General features: G+C 37.9%; 1 protein-coding gene across 2 annotated transcripts; it reads left to right on the top strand.

The window, feature by feature from the left end:
* The first annotated feature begins 132 nt into the window (after positions 1–132).
* Positions 133–19,099, top strand: UCHL5 (ubiquitin C-terminal hydrolase L5). 2 transcript variants are annotated; one of them, XM_065649129.1, is made up of 11 exons: positions 133–487; positions 2,144–2,207; positions 3,945–4,050; positions 11,662–11,787; positions 11,874–11,935; positions 12,022–12,152; positions 13,701–13,764; positions 14,867–14,969; positions 15,393–15,506; positions 16,598–16,696; positions 18,506–19,099. In XM_065649129.1, the coding sequence occupies exons 1-11, from the start codon at positions 406–408 to the stop codon at positions 18,548–18,550; spliced, it is 996 nt and encodes a 331-aa protein (XP_065505201.1). In that variant the 5' UTR covers positions 133–405; the 3' UTR covers positions 18,551–19,099. The 2 variants fall into 2 exon arrangements, with proteins under 2 accessions (XP_065505201.1, XP_065505202.1); XM_065649130.1 differs by lacking the exons at positions 133–487; positions 2,144–2,207; positions 3,945–4,050 and adding an exon at positions 7,610–7,692.
* Positions 19,100–19,367: the final 268 nt, after the last annotated feature.

The raw sequence follows: 19,367 nt of genomic DNA, 5'->3' as shown, positions 1-19,367 counted from the left end.
AGCCCCGCCCCGCCGGCGCCCTGACCGCATCCCCGGGACCCGGATGGGGCCGCGCCCACCGCCCCCGCACCGCGGTGCCCGGATGGAGCCGCGCCGCCGGGCCGGGGCCGCTTCCTGCCGCGGGGCGGGAGGTTTTCTCCGCCCGCCGCCCCTCCGCCGCCACAGGAGCGGAGCCGCGGGGCGGAGGCGGGGCCCCTCCGCGGCCGGGGCGGTGCCAGCGGCGGCCGCGGCGGCGGCTGCCCCGGATCCAGTCCCTGCCGCCGCTTCCTGCTCCCGCCCCGCCTCACCATAGAGATGACAGGCGCGGCGTGGGCCGCGGGGCCTGCCGGGAAGGGAGCGGCGCGCGTGGGCCTCGCAGCTCGGCCGGCGGCGGCCCGGGCCTGAGGGAGCGCGCGGGCCGTCGCCATGTCGGGCGGGAGCAGCGCCGGCGAGTGGTGCCTCATGGAGAGCGACCCGGGCGTGTTCACGGAGCTCATCAAGGGCTTCGGTGAGGGGGACGCGGGCGCTGCGGTCACGCCGCTGGGCTGGCGGGGCGGCTCTGAGGCCGCGGCCCCGCTGCCGGCTGCGGCGGGACTGCGGCCGCTCCCGTGCGGGTGCCACACCGGCCCCCCGCCGCGCCAGCGGCCGCACGGTGCGGAGCCCCGGAGGGTTGAGCGCGGCCGCGGCCCCGCCGGGCAGGGGAACAACTGAGCGGAGACCCGGGCCCGGCGAGCCCCGCCAGCCCGCGCCGGTGGGGGGCGCGCTGCCGCCGGGGCCGGGAGCGGCGCGGAACGAGCTCCCGTGGAAGCGGCAGCGCGGCGGCTGGGGACACGGGTGGGAGCGACCGTGTCTCCCGTGACGCTGCGCGGCTGTCCCGGCCTCGGGCCGCGCTCCCGGCGCTCCGCGCTGTGCGGCGCCGGGCAGCCCCGCGGCCCGCCCCGGTCGCTGGCGGCGGCGGCCCCGAGCCCCCGCGGGCTGCCCGCCGCTGCCGGGGCCGAGCGTGCCGGTCGCAGGTGGGCTGTGCACGGGGGCCCTCCTGTGACCCAGGACACATGTCGGCCTCTGCCAGAGAGCCGGATAAGCACAGGCGGGGCCGGGGGGGATATCTGCGTTTGCAGCGGGCTGGGAACGCGCTTGCATCGAGTGCCAGCTGAGTCAGTTACAGAGGCTCCAGGAGAGAAGGGGCTGGCTGTGACCCAGCTGAGCTGTGGGGCTCGGCAGGAGGGTGGGCAGCCTGCAAAGGGCTGCTTTGGGTTTTAGAACCCTGGGTGTTTCAGAAAGATGGACGCAATTTGAAATTGCTGCATTCTCAGAAATTCGACTATCACCTCGATGTTGTCTGTACTGCAGGTGGAGGGAACATAGAGCACTTATTAAAAGGTTGCTAAAACTTGATAACTCATTAAACCGTTCATAAATTTTTATGTAATTGTAACATGTTGCATCGTGAAATATTGTGCTTTGAAATTGTGTCCATCTTTTTGAAACACCCTGTATTAAATTTTATGTTGACTTGCATTTAATATCTTGTGTGGTTGTAGCAACAGATAAGCCTACACAGGATTTTGGCCAAAGAAGCAATGTGATTTTATGCTAGGTTACATTGATTTATAATTTCCATCGCAGCTTTTTCTCACAAGTGAAGTCCAGGCATGCTTCTCCTTTTGTGTTTCTATTTAAAGAGGTAAATTTCCATATACTAAGTATTTGAACTTTTGGGGATCCGTCTTATGCACACGTTTTGTGTGAGTGTATCGTTTACAGTATTTTCAGTCTACTACTATGGGTCTTTCTCTGGAGATACATATTTTAAGTTCTGCTTTGGACTAGCCGACTGTGTCTTTAAAACCAGTATTATTATCAGTTGAGCAAAGCACATGAGGTGACTCAAGATATCATAATCTCCTCTACTTCTTTTTTAAGTGCAGCTTAGTTATAAAGACAACATCACCATACACAGGAGAAATTCCTGAAATAATTTCTCTTGAACTGTCTGGTTTGGTTTTTTTAAAGAAGATGCGTTAAAGCCTGTAAATAGACTTTTCCATAACCTGGACATACAAGTTGCAGATGTTAACTATGCTTCTTCCATGTGTTTGTCGTTCCTGGCTGCATCCCATTTAAATGGGGTACTTGAAGAAACCTGTATCTTTTCTTATTTCAGGTTGTAGAGGAGCACAAGTTGAAGAAATATGGAGTTTGGAACCAGAGAACTTTGAAAAATTGAAGTAAGGCACTTTTCTAATCTGCATGGTTTTGGCCTTTGTGTGAAGTCACTGAAAGAATGTATACTAAACTCAGGTGGTTTTTTTGTGGCTTTGTTTTTGTTTGTTTGTCTTTTTCCTTCAGTTTCCACAGAAGTTCATTAGGATCTTGATTTAATTGAATATCTGGCAATTAAATTACTTTTTATTAATGCCTTAGTACTTAATCTAGCTTTTCTGGTTTTTTGAAGGAGATGCTAATAGCAGATAGAATGTGAAAATAGATTTTTAATGATTTTGTCATTGGCTTGTATTGTATCGTTTGGCAAATTCTTTGACAGACTTTTGTTCCTTGTTTTATCTTCCTTTTTCCTCACATAACATGATATTGCATCTATTGCCTTAAATTAATATGCTGTACTTACGTACTTTTGTAACTTGTTTTTCTCGCAGAACCATTTCCATATGTGTGTGAAGTCAAATACTCATCATATGGAACAGTTCTGCCCTCATTAGGCAATACTGATTCTTTTATCATTTTGTCCATGATGTGTTGTTATCAGTGTTCACGTACATGATTTTAAGAGGAAGATGTCACCTAACCAGGCCATATGCTATTTCTGTGCAGATATCTAATGCTTGCATCATTAATCTTTCAGAAGATGCAGCAATTAGTACAGAAGATGTAGTTTTATAATTTTTTGTCTGACTGAAGATATTTCACAAGTGACATCTGAATGGCAGAAATGTTACTTAAGAACTTGGTTTATTTGCTGCCTGCACTGTGTACTTCATGTGATACTTCATCAGGTTAGGTGTTTTGTTCACAAAGTAACAGCTTTGCTTCCTTGTGCTGTCAGAACTCTGTAGGCTGGAGTGATGGCCAGCTTCCTTTCCACACACGTGTACAGTATTTTAACTTTGAGAGTTAAAGAATATAATAACACGTAGCATTTTTCAAATTCCTTCAGTGGACCTGCTGTTTAAAAGGCATCTCAGACTTCTGATCAGAGCTTAGGAGAAGTTTCTCATGCAGTACAGTAGCTTGTTTACCTTTCATGCGCCTTTGTGGCGATGACCTTAAATTCAGGTTGATATGATGAATAAGTTTTTGCTTAATTGTAGCTGTAGATTTTGTAAGAATTGTTTCCTTTACTAATAAGTTTTTATTTCATGGGAATACTAAATACAGTGCAATGTGCAGTAAAAGCCGTTTACTATGCAGGACATGCAGTCTGAAAAGCAAGACACAATTTTAGAAGAAGAGAGAACTGGATTTCTCCTACTTATCAAAGAGAGAACTCAAAGCATGAAGTTGGACGAAAGCTCCTTTTTGAATATTTCATTTTTGCCTAACAGGATTACCAAAACTTTAGTTCCAGCCCTTGTATGTGATTGACAAATGTTTTGATAGCTATTTATTGCTAATGAATTCAAATGAATGTTGTGCAGCTGTAATAGTTACAGTAACCAGGAAAACTGGTCCTGACTTACAAAAATTACTGACTAAATGCTAATTCAGATTTGGATTGTTTAGCATATATGGAAAGAAGCCTGAATTATGTTCTGCCTAATTAAAAGATCACATTTCAGAATTTCAGTGGAAGTTCCCTATGATTAAAAAGAAATAATTAATAGAATTACAGTACCAGCATACAGGTAAATAATAGCAGAGGTTTCTGACTGTGTTTTTAATCAATACAGGTGATTTATTTTTTTTTTCTCTCTATTTTTTCTCCCCCTATCAATTTTATTTTTTAGGCCAGTACATGGGCTGATTTTCCTCTTCAAATGGCAGCCTGGAGAGGAACCAGCAGGTTCTGTTGTTCAGGATTCCAGACTGGATACAATATTTTTTGCTAAACAGGTAAGCCAAGTTCAGTATTTTTTCTTAGTTATGTCATGAAACATAGCTTTTAATACCAAAAGATAAACTAGCTGTTTGTTAATATGTACACAAAAATTAAGATTTTACGAGGTGCAATAGCTTTAATAAATTCTGTGAGACTAAGAACTGTGTATTAAAAGATTATTAGCAAAGCAAATCAGATTGATCAGTCAAATCAGACAAAAATATCATCAGATATTTTACTCTTGTAAAGCTCTAGTAACTCTTCTGTGCAATAAAGAATTACTTCATAAATGTTCTCAGCAGGATGAGAAAATTATTTTTTTGAAACCACTTTCAACAAATTCTAGGAAGAAATGTTTGTTTTGGTCTAGTTTTTATTTCTTGTGTTTCTCAAGTGCTCTGCAGCTAGGGCAGTATATCTCTGTGATAATACTTCCCTTTAAGAGTTTGCAGACCATTTTGGCATGGAAGTTTTAAGTGTTTAAATCAGAAAGTTGAGTTTAAATTAGACATTACAGCAAAATTGGTTTTGTTAATGTAACCCACTGTGTTTTATTAACTACTGAGTAGTACTGAAATTTTGTGTCAGCTTTGACAGGCTGCTCTGTGTACTGTTTGCAAGCCAGAAAAGCAAGAGAAAGTAACCAGAATGAAAGTAGGAGTATTTAATAATGGTTTCTAGCTCTTTTTGAAGACCTGCTTCTCAAACAGTGATAAATGTAACACTCCAAACAAGAAGTGTAACCCTATGTGTGTTAATTCCAAAGCATTCGTATCAAAGGGAAAAATTTTAGGTTTTCTATGAAGACTAACACATAGACTGATGGTTGGATTTGGTGGTTTTTGTGTTGTTTGGTTTTTTTCCCCACAAATGCAGAAGTGTTTTGTATGTAAATTTCAGGATATAAACAAGTCTCCACACACTTGCAGTTAAAAGTGTTGAAATATGGAAAACAATGGAAACATTAGGTGTATTTATAGCTCTCGTGGCTACTCTGTACACGGGCTTCTGTTGTGCAGATAATAATCTTTAATCTGTTTCTTTTGTAATCACTCTTTCATACTATTGTGGATGACTTTATTACGTGGTCTTTTTTAATACTGGTTTCTTCATTCTTCCCCTGCTGCAGCTCTTGAGTCCTGCCAAGCGGTGTCCACCATTCTTTTGATACCGTGATCAGCAGTAGATTGCCAAGTGCCTTTACAGGTCTGAGAGGCACTGGTTTAGGTTGTGATTTCTAATTAATCCAACACACTGTTAGTGATCGGTAGGCTGTGGCTACAGACCAGCCTTGATGCAAGGAACCTCAGGGAAAATCCTTGACATAACTCAAGGGGTAATTAGTCGACAGGAGAAAATTACTCCTATATGAATCTAGACAGGTCTTGTTTGTTTGTTTTTTAAGATGAAGGCAGATTTACATCCTTCTTGTTTCTTTCCTGTGAGCAGAAGAGGTTCTCCCAGAATTGCTGTTCTTCTGGATGCTGAAAAGTTTCAAAGCATTTGTCTGCTTGCTCCACTTTTTTTGCCCTCCCCCCACCCGCTTCTCTTTTTGAAGCGTGACACTGTTTAAAAGCAAGTAACTCAGAGGAGCTTTGTTGAGCTTTGAGATAGCAGAACGTACATCAGAATATTTGGATAATGTTAGACTTGCTAATAAAAGCAGAACATTAAAGGCCAACAATGCAAAGTCTTTATTTTGTAGCTTTCTTTGAAGCATTCATATTTTACTGTTTTCTTAAGCCTGAAATCTCTTTGTGAAGGTGCAGAACTTTCTAATCTTCCCCCTCCTTCAGCTGCTGCCCTTAAGGAGGGTGTGCTGGAGTGACTCTTAAGAATTAATTAATTTCGGCATGGAAAGCAATTTCTAGAAGTGTTCACTATTCTAAAGTAGTAGTACCTAGTTAAGCCACTTGATGGCATGGAATATATGCTTGCAAAGAGTTTAGAATATTTTTTTTCATGTTTTAATATTGTCTGCTAGTCAAGTGCAGTGGCTTAACAAAATCAAAACATTTGTTAGAGACAGGTATATGCTTGTGTTTCATGTTGGCTCAGTTTTGCCTGGACTGAGGTATTGTGACTGGACAACTAGTAAAATAAATAGTCGCAAAGAAATTAAAATTAAAAGTCAACAGATAAATGAGAGAAACTGGTTTTGATATTTTGGGGGGATTTTATAATACCAGTTTAGCTCTTGTGACTTTCACGTTGGAGGAAGTTAGCCTTAGCTAGAGATCCAACTTGACAAGCTCTGTTTTGAGGACTGTTTTTTTCAAGCAAATGGATGATCTGATGATTTGCTGATGATGATAACAGGATGTCTTGGTCCTCCCGACCTGTATCCTTTTGACTTCACGGTCGTGTTCCTTTCTTGCAATGGCTCAGCTGTGCATTGAACTTCCCTGAGCCAGTGCAGCTCATCAGCCAGCAGTTCTCTATAAATTCTCTGTGCGTGTTTTCTGGGCTGGTCTCCTGGCCCATTATGAGATGTATTTGTTTAGTGAGTCTGTACAGGCCAAAGCTGGTAAAAGGTGAGAGAGAACAGGAGTTTCTTTATAGTAGTGCTGAGGTTATTGAATTTCTTTAAACTGTAGTTTGTGGATGCTTCTGGGTCACCAAGGAACACAAGCATTAATGTTAAAGATTTCTATTGTAAAATAGCAACTCCTCCCAGCTATCATGCAACTAGGCTCCTGTGCCTTTTTTGTTTATTTTCTCTATGCATGTTTTAAGTCCAATTTTATGGTGGCTTTCAGGATGAGGTTTTGTTACCTTTCAGGACTCTTTTTTTCAGATGTCGAGATTTTTTTTTTTTTTTTTTTTGGTCGTCATAATTATGAAAGTAATGAGTAGAATAACCATATGTTCATTTGGGGGCTGGAACCCCAGAACAAATAGATTTCTTTTCTGGGTTAGCAAAATTTTAATGACATATCAGATTACTGATCTCTTGATCTATATCTTCAAAACCCGCATGACACTGAAGCCCTAAAAATCTCAAGAAGTCTTTGACTCTTTCCTTTCCCATACAATGTCTGCTTTTAAATGTTACCATCTAAAGAGAGATGATAAAATCCAGTTTACTGCAGAGAAGTTTTCAAGTGTTGTTCTGAATCTTGTGTGAGCAAGACTAATTAACTGTTAATATGTAACAACAATTTAATATGGGAAGTAAATTATTCTGTTACAGCATGGCTTCATTTCTGTTCAATTTTAATTAGATGTTTCATCTTAAAAATTATTTCATATTGAGGGGAGAAACTTTAGTTAGACATAAAAGGCTGTAGCTCTCAAGCTGTGTCTAGCAAAGCATCTTCAAAATTGCACTTAGAGACACAATTTTGATGAGAAGCTTGTACAAGCTCACATTTTACTCATGTCCACTTTCATAGCGATGTTGTAGTTGAATTCCAAGTGACAACTAGATCTTGTTCAAAGTTAAATCATGAGTATGTTGGGGGGTTGAATTTTGAAGCCTGTCTAATACGCATGCATATTAAAGAATTTTTTTTTTTAATGGTCACTTTTATGTGCACTTATGTTAAATTTGGCCTCCCTGTTATGCCTAGGTATGATTTGGCCCTCTATTTGAGGCCACAGAACTCTGGATGATCTTACATACCCTTTGAGCTAGGATACCTAGGCACAATGAGGTGAGTTAAGGATACAATTTCAGCCTTAACTCTGAATTTCCTGATTTCTGTGTTGCTTAAGTAGGTCTTTGCTGTTATTTTTACACACAGTGGCTACAGGATTGTACCACTCAATGTATTCAGCTGTCTTCAGCACTGTTTGGAACACCTATATTCTGTGCTGATCGCTGCAGAAGTGTCTCTTGACAAAAAATAATGCCATTGTTGCAGACTTATGTATTATTTTAATAATCTCTTCAGGTTTTATTACTGAAGTATTGGTATCATGCCTTTGTTTTGTGCCATGTATTTATTTTATGCTGCATTGTGGTGATAGAACATTAACTTCATTAATTGGAAATAAAACACATATACCTTTAGAAAGAGGATCTAAATAATGCTGTTAATAACAAAACATTGGTCTTTAGTTATCTTTGTGCCACTAATGGAAGCATATTATATGTATCTTTTTAACATTTCCAATGCTTCAGTTGATTTCAAACTCAATATTTTTGATGTTTTCGGTTTTGGTAATGTTAAGGTAGACCAGATATCAGTGTTAAAGCTAAACTTGAGAGAACACGTAACTTCTAAGAAGTGAACTTGCAACACATCTAATCCAAGTCAGGAAGTGGTTTTCAGGAATTGAATATACCTATAGGAAGATTATATCTTTATTCCAAAGGAATGAAATTAGATAGGGTTTTTAAACAAGAGTAAGTTTCAGAACTTTATCCTAATGCTGAATTTTCCACGTTGAGCTTTGTAAAGGCAACTGTTCTGTAACATTGGGATGCTTAGTAAGTGAACCTCAGAAATTCGCTGGTTATACTACCAATGACAGCACAGGGTTATCCACAGCTTTTTGACAAACCCAATACGTAATCTACAAGATGGACAATGCAAATCAAGAACTTGAAGTGCTTCAGCCTTAAGTTGATCCAGACTCACTGGGTCCTTAGGGAAAGGTGCATGGTTTTGAAGTTACACATCTTAACTGAAGAGTGTGCGAGAGCAGCCTGTTCAAGTGGGTCCGTTGTTTTAAGCTAAGCTTCACTTGATGATATGGCAATATTCGCAGGTTTTTTGAGGTCATCTCAATAATATGCATATATATCTGTATATATATTATAGTTTTCTTTTAAAATACGCCTTGTAGCTTTGCTAGCAAAATCTTTCAAATATGATATCTGTTTTAAGTTGGAGTCCTGAATACTGCTCAATCAAGTATCTCACCAGGACTCCCTGGACAAAAATATACAGGCAAATGTTGGGATTTCTGGACAAATACAGAAAATGCTCTTCGGTTTCCTCAAGTCAAAATAAACAAATCTTTCTGAGACAACCTGCATATAATATCCTACTGTCTAAATGCAGAAAATGTTTTCTGCCGACGCCGAGGCACCTTAAGTAAGAGATACCCATCTACCTTCATTTCCAATGTATCCTGACCAATTTCTCTCTCAAAGGACTCACTGCCCTGTGTGTATAGCAGTGCTGGACTGGCTGGGTGCATTGATAGGGTGCTGTGCCTGTGTGACAAATGAGCCTTGCAGTCATCTGCATTTGATACTGCTGTCACCCACTCCTCGCTCTCTGCTCTTCCGCATGCACTACCACTAGCTGGGGACCTCCATCCATTTGGGAGTTCTGTCATCTAGATCCAGGAACACTGTATTCTTATGCGTATCACCTGCACTTGCTTGTATTCCCCTGCTACAGGACTGTTCTTGCTGCCTTTTCCTTACCTCCTCCCTCTCGCTTTCTGAAGAGTATTTGTCATTCTGTAATGTATTTTCGTTTCAACAGCTGGGGACTACTGGTATAAGACCTGCATCTGCTCTGTATTGTGTTCTAGCAGTAAGACAAGATTGTTTAGCTTGGTTCTTATATATTTAAACAGACTCACACGGTAGTTAGAATACAAAAATATATTTATGCTGAAAGGCAAATATTATATTTGAGACCACAAATTCCCTGCCAAGTTTAATTTTTCCTGCTATTTTTGCTGTTGTTTAAAGCTCCTGTATCTGTCTGGTCCAACACAGTTTCTGTGTTGATCTTGCCTTTAGGCACAAAATGTCTCTTAATTTCCCTTTTCTTTTTTGAAGCCATTATTGGATTAGTGGTCTGCCAGAACTGATTGTTCCATCTTGATTTTTCAGTAAAAGTAGTTACCAGGTGGTGCTATCTCTCCCTCTAATGGCCTGTATTAGTTAGCATTTAACAAGTGCCGTTTGCTGTAGTGACCCTCCATTCGCTGTAATAGCACAGTTCTAACAGTTCGTCACCACAGATCTCACCAGGTACTTTGTCTGTCAGCTTAATTACAATATTTGTAACAAGTGCTTCACGTTAGCCCACTCTGATCCACTTAGGATCTTCGTGCTTTCATCGTAGTACTACTGTGACAGCTGTCTCTGCCATTCTTTTGTCATAGCTCAGAGAATCTTTAGTTCTTCTTCCTTTCCTATATTATGGTATTTCTCTCAAATTATGTCATTCTAGTAGTCTGTGGTTTGTGGGTTTTTTTGATGGATTTCCCTTCTATGTCCTTTATTTTGTAATTGTGTGAACTCTAGCCTTGTGTACCTGCAGTTTGTTTAATTTGAGTTTCGGTTGCTAATCTCTTCTGCCTGTGTAGTTGACTACCGTTGATTACCATTTAAGTCAACTAGATTTTATTTTTCTTAATTTAAGACGTGCTTTATTACTTTTTTATCATCTGCAATATACAGGCATAATCTGAACTGAGAATAACCTGAAGTATAGAAAATTAATATATGATGTGGTTTATAGTACTAACATAGTAGGCTTTCCTTTGTTAAGGACTAGCTTTAATTGTAAAACAGACTGGTTGTTCTTTTTCTCTTTTTTTTTTTCTTGAATTCTTTTCTCCTGTCTTGTTGGAAGTGGTTTTGCATTCAGAGCCCTGAACTAATTTTGATTTTTTTAATACAAAATCAACACCCTCTCTCCCAGTCCTAAGGTTTAAGTAGCATTTTCAGTTGCAAATTAGTCTCATAGACTTAAAATACATTATTTTTCCTAGTCTATAGCTCACTGAGAAAAAAACTGCTGAGACAAAGTCTTCCTTGTGTTTTAGTCTTACACCATTTGATTACTGTGCTTTTAATTAAATCTCAGATTATATTTCATAATCCTTGTAGTCTCTCTTTTTCTTTAAATACTGAAATTTAGTTTAGGTATTACTAAGCAACATTAAAGACAAGGATGTAATATGAAGGGATTTGTTTATATTTTCTAAAAATGGCATATTTAACATTTAAGTCTAAGGAGCAGTGTCACACAGACTAGTAACTTAAATGTTAGGTTGGAAAGGATAGGTAGATTGTAAATTAAGAAATAAGTGAAAAATCTAAAGTTTCATATGGCTTATTATTCAGCAAACCATCTTTTAAAAAAATCTTTATGTCTTGGAAGACCTCTAAATTTTATTACTTTATCCCTAGGATATTTTGATTTTTTTTTTTTTTTTTTTTTTTTTTTTTTGTCCAATGCAACCTTTCTATAAAAATTCCAGGTTCCATAATGTGCTTTATTGAATTCTGATTATTTGAAGGACATTTTCTTTGGGGGAGTTGACTTTTTTTTTTAAAGATCATAGATTTAATAATGTAATTTGGCAGCTTGCTTTGAATAGTGCTTTATTTGTTTTTTCAGAGGGTTGTCCTTTATTAATCATTTTAGGGAGGTGGTGAGACAGTAATGTGACAGTTTTTAGGTAGAATTGTGAAATACCAGTTTTATCAATGAATTGTATATGACAACCATGCAGAGCTCATTTTATTAAGTCTCCTACAGCAAAGACTTTTTTGTGACTACTCAGACTAGAGTTGCTGCCTGGTTTAGAGTGAAGCTCTAACGTGAACTGGCATAGAAAGCATGTGCTTGTAATGAAAGATGTTGTCCAGCTTAAATTAAGTTTTTATCACCAGTACTGAACAAATTCTCAAAACTTTTTTCTAGGTAATTAATAATGCTTGTGCTACTCAGGCCATAGTAAGTGTGCTATTAAATTGCGCTCATCAAGATATCCACCTGGGAGAGACTTTGTCAGAATTTAAAGAATTTTCACAAAGTTTTGATGCTGCGGTAAGCGCCTACTATTTTCTGTATTTTAAGTACTATAGCATTATACCTATGTTGGCTTACAATTTAATTTTTTTAATTGCTTTCAGATGAAAGGTTTGGCACTAAGCAATTCAGAAGTGATTCGGCAAGTTCACAACAGTTTTGCCAGGTAACGCATGTTTTAAATCTGGGCAAAATTTGAGCAAATTCTTTTTCATCTCAGATTTTTTTTCTTTTTTAAAATTTTCTTTGCAGACAACAGATGTTTGAATTTGATGCAAAGTCTTCAGCAAAAGAAGAAGATGCATTTCACTTTGTAAGCTATGTTCCTGTTAATGGACGACTATACGAACTAGATGGCTTAAGGGAAGGACCAATTGATTTAGGTAATATTTCATATTTTTTCTGAACATCCTTCATTTTAACAGTAGCTTGTTACAACAAATCAGTTGTATACTATATGATCAAACCAAGTGATTTATGAAAATAAAGCATATCTTTAACATTCTCTTAATGTGCTATTCAAGCTTGTGCTTCTTTGCAGTCATTTATATTGGTTTAGTTTTGTTGGTCTGAAAAGGAGGTTTTCTTCCCGGTTCTCTGCATTTCTGATTATTTCTCCATTCAGTAATCAAATGAACAGGTCATGCAATCCATTGGGCTCCTAATACCTTAATAGTTTTGTTGCAAGAGAGAAGTTCACATAACCCACTTCTTGTGGATATGTGCTCTCCTTACCTGAGGAAATATGTTGTTGTTCTGAGCTGTCTCTAACAAAACCTGGTAAAACTATGTAATCTTTTCAGCTTTCCTTACCAATAGTGTACAATTCCCTTTGCTAATATTTTTCCCCATGTCTTCCTTTTTGTGGTATTGTCACCCAAGACAATTCCCGTGTCATGTTTTCAAAGCTATTTTGTTTCCCAGGTTGATTACAAACTATCCATTTATTTTACCATTTGTTTCTTCTGTGGGAGCATGTATACAGCTGACTTCAAACACTTTTTATACATTATGTGTCTGGTGTTTACACACTGACCTCTTTCTTCTTAGGTAGCAAATATTTTTCTAGTCTCTTGAAAGAGAATATCTACTTTCAGCATAGTTTTCTTCTCTGTAGAACTTGTTCCTGGTTTGTGTCTTGTGATATTTCTTAACTGGCGGTATGTGTGCCATCTTATGTCTGGAAAAGCTCTACAGTGCCTTTCATGTGTCTGCACTCTCTTTGGAGTCTGGTATCATCTCAATATGCTCCAAACTCCATTTCCAGAGTGTTTTCCCGATTTTCTTGACAGTTGCATTTATTTTTAGGCTGAGTAATGACTTGCTGCTAAATCGCACCTTTAGTCTGGTTAGAGAGACTGTACAGTCTGCAGACCTACCAGTAACGTTACTTTTATGGTCACAAGATCATGAGTCTCTCCATTTGCTTTAAGATCTTGAAATTGTTAAGATGTCATTATCAACTTGCAAAATCACCTCTAGCTATTCTGTCATTTATCTTAAAATAAGGTTTTCCATCATGTATCCTTTTATATTTTTTTTGTGGAACAGCTGTAATTATCTACAGTTTTTCTTGTGCTGTCTACTTTTATGTTGTCATACCAACTAATTTCTTTTATCACAGAAGTCTTACATAGCATACTTTTCACCCTCATTGTTTCTCGCTATAAAAAAAAGTTAGATGCTTATGCCCTTAAAAATTAGTTTTCCTCCATTGCTTTGGCCCAGTACATTATCAGAATATTGTTATTAAAAAGTGTCTTCTACCTCTTAAAAAAATCACCTGAGTAATTTGAGACTGCAGTTGCCAAGGAAAAACTTGTTGCATACTCTGAAATTGCTGTATAAGCCTGACTTATACAAGTCTTGAATCTGCAATAAATTTTGCAAAAAAAAAAAAAAATCTTTTTTTCTTTGTGTTTATTTTCTAGGTGCATGCAATCAAGATGACTGGATAAGTGCTGTACGGCCTGTCATAGAGAAACGTATACAAAAGTAAATGGTCATGATGCTTTTAAAACGTAGCACTTATATATGTTTAAAAATTCCTTATTTTTAAATTCCTTCAATTAAAGGCTTTTAACTGAATTTCTAAGGAATTACTCTTACGCGTCATTTTTTATGTGCATATCACTGAGTGACTTCAGAAATTATTGCCCAAGATGAGTCAAATGTGGTGATAGATAAGTCTCAAATGCGCTGTGTTCCTGTATGATTAATTAAAGTAGGTATTTGTGTAGTGAAGAGAGATCCTACTAATGCTCTGAAAAAGGAAGAGCAAGATGATGAATTCTGGTAGACAACTGTGCGAGTGAAAACTAAGAGTGCCGTTACCATGGATAAAGTTTGGGTGTATGCGTATAATTACAAATACCAGATAATAACTATATTTATACAGCTGGTATTTAGAGATAACAGGTTTTCCTTAGGTATGTGGCTTGGTTTAGAAATTTAAGCTAGAAAAACATGCTATAGAAATTTTCCTACTTCGTAGCTCTGACCCCAAACTGCAGCCCCAAATGTGGTAGAAGTTGATTTTGTGCCATTTCTAGAACATCATTTTCAAAGTCCTTTACTTGAAGACCTTTTTTTTTCTTTTGATAAGCAAAACATTGCTACCAAATCGCATTTGGAGAATTCAAACTCTGAAATGCCTGCTAGTCTAATTGGCGAATGTACTTTTCACATTGTATGAAGTCTCCAACATTTTCTAAAAAGCAACAGTAGTGAGAAAGTAAAAACTATTGTGTGCAGCAGTCTTGCGCAAGTTTTGTTGTCAACTATATTATGTTTTGTTTTGGGTTTTGGACAGTTTCAATATTTATTTTTTGTTTATTTATTGTGACCATAGACAAGAATAGTAATATTTTGGGAGAGAAAGTTATTAGGAGTTACGTATTGGATAGTGCTCATCTGAGGTTTGACTTTTATGTTGTGGCAACACTGAATCTGGAGCACAACTTTAATAGATCCATGTAGGTGGGTTTTTTTCTACAAAATTAATTCCCTTATGTTGAAATTGTGGAGGAAGTTTTTGAGTTGTCACATCAATGATTAATTTTGAAAGTGATTTTTTGTTTGTTTGTTTCTCGTTTAGATACAGTGAAGGTGAGATAAGGTTTAACTTGATGGCTATTGTATCTGACAGAAAGATGATATATGAGCAGAGGATTGCAGAATTACAGCAGCAACTTGCAGAGGTAGGCCACGGTATTTAAGTTGCTGGAGTAGTTCTCTGATAATAGTTCTGTTTCTTTGCTTTATTATTCACCTCCTTCTTTCCTTGCTCCTAATGAAGCATCACTAAAAAAAAGCAGGGAAGGATTACGGCGTTATCTGTCTGGTTAGTTGTGAGTGAGCTGGTTTGAGCGCTCGGTACAGCATGACCGTGTCATCGTGGCTCTGTCTTGACTCATTTGCTGTAGTAGTGGAACTTTTCCTAGTACCTGAGCTAATCTGCTTATGATTATCTGCGAAAATTTCTTGAATGTTCCTGTAACTATAAGCAAAATTGAATCTTTTTGTGATAGAAATACTCTTAAGACAAGACTTACTTTAATTAAAGAAAATAAAAATAAAAAAGCAGTAATGTCATCCATTTAACTTTTTCTCTTGTGCGGAAGGAGGAGCCTATGGATACAGATCAAAGTAGTAATATGTTAAGTTCTATACAATCAGAAGTTGCAAAGTACCAGATGTTAATTGAAGAAGAGAACCAAAAATTAAAAAGATATAAGGTATGTAGCCTTTGCTTTTTTGATGAAACTGTTGGAAAAGTTGTAAGAAAAAGCCAGCTTTTATATCTATGGGAGGCTGTTGCAATTAATCTGAAGGAACTGGATGGGTGCTAGGAAGACAATATTATGTAAATACATGTTGCATTCCTGAATGTGCAGGTAACTTTTTTTTTAATAATCCCTTAACCTGTTTTTCTTTGGGTACAGAAGGTGGTTAGATTAAAAATAAATTCTGAAATAAATGTACATATCAAAGGATAAAGAAATCAAATAAATGTTTTCACTAGTTTCTAGAAGGTACAGACCAAGACTTCAATAATTCTAATTATAATTTCAGATATATTTCTACAGTAAATGTGTTAAGTTGTGAAGTGTTACTCTGTCTCTAAAGCTTCACAGCATCAGGATGCAATTTGAGAAACTATTTAAAAAAAAAAAAAAAAAAAAAGGCATGTGCTTTACCAAGCGTGAGAGTGAGCAAACAAATGAAATGGGGGGCAAAAAACCTTAAACTTCCTAATTGTATGTGGGCAAAATTGTGGAAACCACTTAAGTCCACACTTTTTTTATGTTGGGGTATCTGCTTGTGGTCTGTGGAGGTCGTTCCTCTCGGTTGAAAAACCAGTGACCTTCCTTTCTGAAGGACCGAACCATTGTAGAAGCTGCAAAGTGTTTAGTATAACAAAAGTAGTTATTCTGTTACATTACAGAAAGGTTTAAGTCTTCAGTATGGTCTGAGGCCACAACTACACAAGAGACTGTAAAAATACATAGGTTGAACTGTAATTTAATTTGAGGAGGAAAAAAGTGGATAGTTTCGGTAATAGTACTTGTCAGTGTTAAAGCATTGAGGGGTTTTTGGCTACTATGACAAAACACCATTAAGCGAATTTGTACCTTAAGCAGTAAATTCATCTGATACACGCTTTCTCACAGCGTGCTCAGAATTCTGTTGCTTTAACTTTTACATTTCAGCCAGCTAAAAATAAAAAGAACTACAGCCCTTGATGGGGGGACAACCATGACAGGGATGGCAAAAATCCCCCTTTAGACATATAATAATTCTGTTAATGCTTTTAATTTATTTTTAGATTGAAAACATTAGAAGAAAACATAACTACCTGCCTTTCATCATGGAATTATTAAAGACTCTAGCAGAGCACCAACAGTTAATACCATTAGTAGAAAAAGTGAGTATTTCCAAGCTGACTTGTAAGAAACAGTATATTACTATAATTCTTCATACCTCAAATTTCAAAATGCAGTCAAATGTCTTGGAAGCATGAATGGCATGGGTTTATTTAAACTGCTACATTCAGGCGTATTGCTAGACTGGAGATTTTGAGACCAACTGACTTTGCACTGTTGTGCAAAGGCAAACTGTGTCTCCCCTTTAATAACACAAAAAAAATTTCTAATAGTGATGTAGGAAGAAGCAATTTGGTATCAGCTAAACGATCGCATTACAGGGCATAAGATGCTACCTGGGAAATTAAAAGTCCTATTAAAATTGTGATGTGTAGCTCCAGTTGCTTCGTGGTAGCATTCTCCATACTATCTTAATATCCCTTTTTGAACTGAAGATGTTTAAATGTGTGCATACACAGATGAATATGTACAAGATTGATCCCTTTTGCCAACCTGGACTCTTGAGTACTCAGTTTTTTGACCTACCTAGTTGTCAACACTAGATGGCAATCTTTGTACAGAGGTTCTGGTAATTTAGGCAGCTTGAAATTTGTTCTCTTCATTTTCTCTGTTCTTGCACTGATTTACTGGCTAATTGTGCTCCCCTTTTTAAGCTGTCTAGCTATTAACATTGATTTAATATTAAGGTTTGTATTAAGGATTGTTTATTATTGTGGGTCTGTCACTTTCGGTTATTAAACCGTAGGGCTAGTCAAGTACTTGAATGGTAATCAGATCAGTGCTGACTTACATATTTGCTCAGGTTACCATAGACAGTATCCCTGATTTTGAACTCTCACTGAAAAAAGAATCTCTATATTATTATCACAAAAAAAGAGCTAAATATTATTTAATGAGTGTATTTTTTAGCTGAATTTATTTAGGAAAGTATGTTTGCAGGCCAGGAGTTTATAAGACGGTAACTTTTGCGTTCAGTTTTTAATCTTTTCCTTCTTTGGGTAACTTGTGGAGTTTTAATCCAGTTTCATGTAAGCAGGAGTTAGTTATAACACCATCAAGCTTCTTTTACAAGTAAATTCCCAGTGGACCTGAGCAGCTGGTGGTAACAGATCTTAATTCTAAACCACTGAATCAGATCCAGTCCTGTCCAATAATAAATGGTAACGAGCAGCAGTCAGATTCAGAACAAACAAATGTTTTAGCAGAAAGATGGCTAGTACTGCATCTGAACTGTCCCCTCTTCTTGCCTAACCTTTTTTCACTAAATTCATAAGGAAGAAAATGCTATTTCCTGCATATTCAAGCTATCTAGAAATGGGTGCAAGTTATATAAGGATCTGTTCGCAAATACCTTGGTAGGAACTCTTGTGAGTTTTTTCCACTCTGCTCTTTTGAAAGCTATGAAAAACTAAGATCTTGGTTGCTTCAGAGTTTTTAATTTGTGATAATCAGTATATCTGAATGCCGTGTTTTCTTGTGACATGAAGTGTTTTCACTAGGAAGAGTTATTTCTATGTTAAATTAAATTATTATGGAGGTATGAAAAGTGAAGGTTAAACTATGTTTTAGAAATAGTGCTTTTTTTCCCCCCTCCTTTTTCTCTATGGAAGTTAACTAATCTTATAGTTTCTTTTGTATTATATATTTAAACATATAGGTATTCTTGAAAGGCTTTATATAGGAACCTAGTAAAATAGTAGTAGCTACTTCTGAAGGGTCTACTTTTTTTTGTCTCGTTCTACAGTATTTTTTATTGAATGTTCAAAAGCGTAGTAAGTAGTCAATCAAAGCTCCAAAAATAAGACCTTTGTCTTAGCAGAGCTTAACACCATCTACCTTTTGTTTTTTAGGCGAAAGAAAAACAGAATGCCAAGAAAGTTCAGGAGGCCAAGTGAAGAAGAGTTTGAAAAATACATACAATTATGTGCTTCTGAAACTATTTTCATGACAACAAATAAAACTTTTCATAAACTTAAATTTTGTCCAGCGCACGTTTGACAATTGTAACCATTTGTCTTGTACTGTATGCACGGGTCTAATTTTCTTCCTTCCCCTGCATCTTGTGCATGTAGTACTGCTAAATAATGTTTAGGTTCTCTTGGTCAAGTTCAGTATTTAACAGTCTGTCTGATTTCTGAAAGCTTTGGAAGTGGACCTAAAAATGTACAAGGAAAATGTACCCATTTTGTCCCACTTGAATATATGATAATGATGCAAATGCCAGAGTTTAAGTATAAGCATGAGCTTTCTTTGCTCATCTCTACTAACAATTATAAGATTATTCAATGGTTCAGTGACATACCCGGTGTCTTTGTTTTTATGAAGTATGTGTCTAATTTTTTTACAAAATTGAAAAGTATGAATTTAGCCGTGGAAACATTTGCAAAGACCAATGTATAATCTCAAAAGATCTGCATTGCTTTAGTAGAAAATATAATAAATATTCCCATTTTTATTTTGGCAAACTTTCTTCTGTGATATTTTGTTATTGGATAAGATCATTATGGTATGTATTGGATATCATCACCCTTGTGACTTTAAGTATATGTGCTATAAATTTGGGTTAGAAAGAAGGTGTATGTTTCAGGGCGTTAATGTTTTTGGATATAAGGTAGTACTGTTGTAGAGTATGTTAAATTAAACAGCATTGTTTTAAAGACTTGGGAGGTAATTTAATATAAGAAAAAAACACGCATGAAAGATTCTTGCTGA

The sequence above is a fragment of the Caloenas nicobarica genome, chromosome 20 (assembly GCF_036013445.1).
Source record: "Caloenas nicobarica isolate bCalNic1 chromosome 20, bCalNic1.hap1, whole genome shotgun sequence".
Classification (NCBI taxonomy): domain Eukaryota; kingdom Metazoa; phylum Chordata; class Aves; order Columbiformes; family Columbidae; genus Caloenas; species Caloenas nicobarica.
This window is presented reverse-complemented; position numbering and strand designations above follow the sequence as displayed.

What these genes read in the sequence shown, in the direction of transcription:
- UCHL5 (XM_065649129.1), top strand. Translation starts at nt 406, where the DNA reads ATGTCGGGCGGGAGCAGCGCCGGCGAGTGGTGCCTCATGGAGAGCGAC. An exon ending in GTTCACAACAGTTTTGCCAG is followed by an intron (nt 11,936 to 12,021) that starts GTAACGCATGTT and finishes TTTTCTTTGCAG; the next exon opens with ACAACAGATGTTTGAATTTG. An exon ending in TAATACCATTAGTAGAAAAA is followed by an intron (nt 16,697 to 18,505) that starts GTGAGTATTTCC and finishes TTTGTTTTTTAG; the next exon opens with GCGAAAGAAAAACAGAATGC.